We start from the raw sequence: 2140 nt of genomic DNA, 5'->3' as shown, positions 1-2140 counted from the left end.
AGAGCGGGCCAAAACATTGAGTTGACGAAACTCAAGCTTAGAGGGCTCGTCTTCAATCGCAACCTTAATTCCAGACAAAAAATGTTGATTGCTTGCAGAATTATGCTACAATAAAACCTTGGAGCTGCGGTGGCTCAAGTGGTTAAGACGCTGAACTGCAGGCTGTGGAAGGTCGGTAGTTCAGCAGTTCGAGACCCGGGTGCCGCATGACGGAGTGAGCTCCCGTCTCTAGTTCCAGCTCCTGCCAACCTAGCAGTTCAAAATCAAGAAATTGCAAATAGATAAATAGGGACCACTTCGGTGGGAAGGGAACATCGCTCCGTGCGCCTTGGTGTTTAGTCATGCCGGCCACATGACCACGGAAACGTCTTCGGACAGCACTGGCTCTTCGGCTTGGAAACGGAGATGAGCACCGTAACCCTAGAGTCGGATTCGACTGGCTTTCGAGCAAGGGAACCTTTACCTTTTTAAAACCTTGGAAGTATTGTATATATTGCTATTCTTGTTCAACAACAGATGGAAACTAGGAGACAACTGATGTGTATGGTCCAGTTCAGATGATGACCTTCGAAACGACTGGATCGTCCAGAAAATTTTGGACCTCTCTTTCATTTAAATTTTTTACACAATTTTGCAATGTATTATTATTATTATTCACAAATACAGTATCGTGTTTGCATTATTTAGTGCATGTATACGGCTTTTTTTCCTCTTGTTCTCTGGACTTCAGTGTCCGCCAGTTGGCCGCTGGTGTGTCTCATCCTCTTGTTGGCTAGTCCCGGGTGCTTCCCAGTGGACTGTGGCATGACCAGGCTTTCCCGTTCCTCAGATGGCCACCCGCAAGGCTTACGGTTTGGCCCTGGCAAAGCTGGGGAGCGCCAACGATCGGGTGGTGGCCTTGGACGGCGACACCAAGAACTCCACGTTCGCGGAGCTCTTCAAGCAGGCCCATCCCGAGCGCTACATTGAGTGCTACATCGCTGAGCAGAACATGGTGAGTCTCGGGTGGGAAACGGAAGAGGTGGGTGGTTCTCCGGTGAAATAACACTTGCAGCGACACACCAACATGCCTTGGTCCTCTGCCACAGGTCAGCGTGGCTCTGGGCTGTGCCGCGAGGGGCCGCACCGTAGCATTTGCCAGTACCTTTGCCGCCTTCTTCACCCGGGCCTTCGACCACATCCGCATGGGGGCCATCTCGCAGACCGACATCAATCTCTGCGGCTCTCACAGCGGCTGCTCTATCGGTAGGTTGACCTCGTCCACGGGAGGATTTCAGAATGGGAACCAAACAGGCCTGTGGGCGCCAGTTTGGTGTTGTGGTTAAGTGTGCAGACTCCAAACTGAGAACCGGGTTTGATTCCCCACTCCTCCACATACTGCTGCTGGATGACCTTGGGCAAGCCATAGTTCTATCAGAGCTGTCCTTGAAAAGAGCAGTTTCTGTCAGAGCTCTCTCAGCCCCACCTACCTCACAGGGTGTCTGTTGTGGGGAAGGTAAGGGAAAGGAGTTCGTAAGCCACTCTGAGACACCTTTGGGTAGTGAAGGGCAGGGTATAAATCCAATCTTCTCCCTGCTGGATCTGTCCGGCAACTGTTAGAAGCAGGATGCTACCCTGGATCCAACATGGCTGCTCTTGGGTTCATAGGTGAAAACATGTGGAATTTTCTGCCAGAGAATGTAGTGATGGCGATAGGCACAGGCAGCTTTAAAAGAGAATCAGACTGATTCATGGAGGAGAGGCCGATCAGTGGCTAAAGGGAACCTCCACATTCAGAGGCAGTCAGCCTCTGAATCGTACTGCTAGATGTCTTTATCAGGGGAAGGCCTCGGCCTTTCTGCCCTGTTATTGGCCCTCCAGAGGAACTGGCTGGCCCCTGTGTGAGGTGGGATGCTAGACTAGAGGGACCCTCACTGGTCTGACCCAGCAGGGCTCTTCTGATGCTCTAATCAGGGGAAGGCCTCGGCCTCTCTGCCCTGTTTTTGGCCCTCCAGAGGAACTGGCTGGCCACTGTGTGAGGCAGGATGCTGGACTAGATGGACCCTCACTGGTCTGACCCAGCAGGGCTCTTCTGAGGTTCTTGTCAGGGGAAGGCCTCGGCCTCTCTGCCCTGCTGCTGGCCCTCCAGAGGAACTGGTTG

General features: G+C 52.7%; 1 protein-coding gene across 1 annotated transcript in view; it reads left to right on the top strand.

The window, feature by feature from the left end:
• Window positions 1-2140, top strand: part of TKTL1 (transketolase-like 1) — a 23219-nt gene that overhangs the window by 8897 nt on the left and 12182 nt on the right. The window contains exons 8-9 of the mRNA XM_015415454.1: window positions 830-994; window positions 1089-1245. Coding sequence (XP_015270940.1) covers window positions 830-994; window positions 1089-1245 — 322 coding nt within the window. The remainder of the gene's footprint in view (window positions 1-829; window positions 995-1088; window positions 1246-2140) is intronic.

The sequence above is a fragment of the Gekko japonicus genome, unplaced genomic scaffold (genome assembly GCF_001447785.1).
Source record: "Gekko japonicus isolate JY-2015 unplaced genomic scaffold, Gekko_japonicus_V1.1 scaffold2015, whole genome shotgun sequence".
Lineage (NCBI taxonomy): Eukaryota > Metazoa > Chordata > Lepidosauria > Squamata > Gekkonidae > Gekko > Gekko japonicus.
The sequence above is the reverse complement of the archived record's forward strand: the minus strand, read 5'-3'. Positions and strand labels throughout refer to the sequence as shown.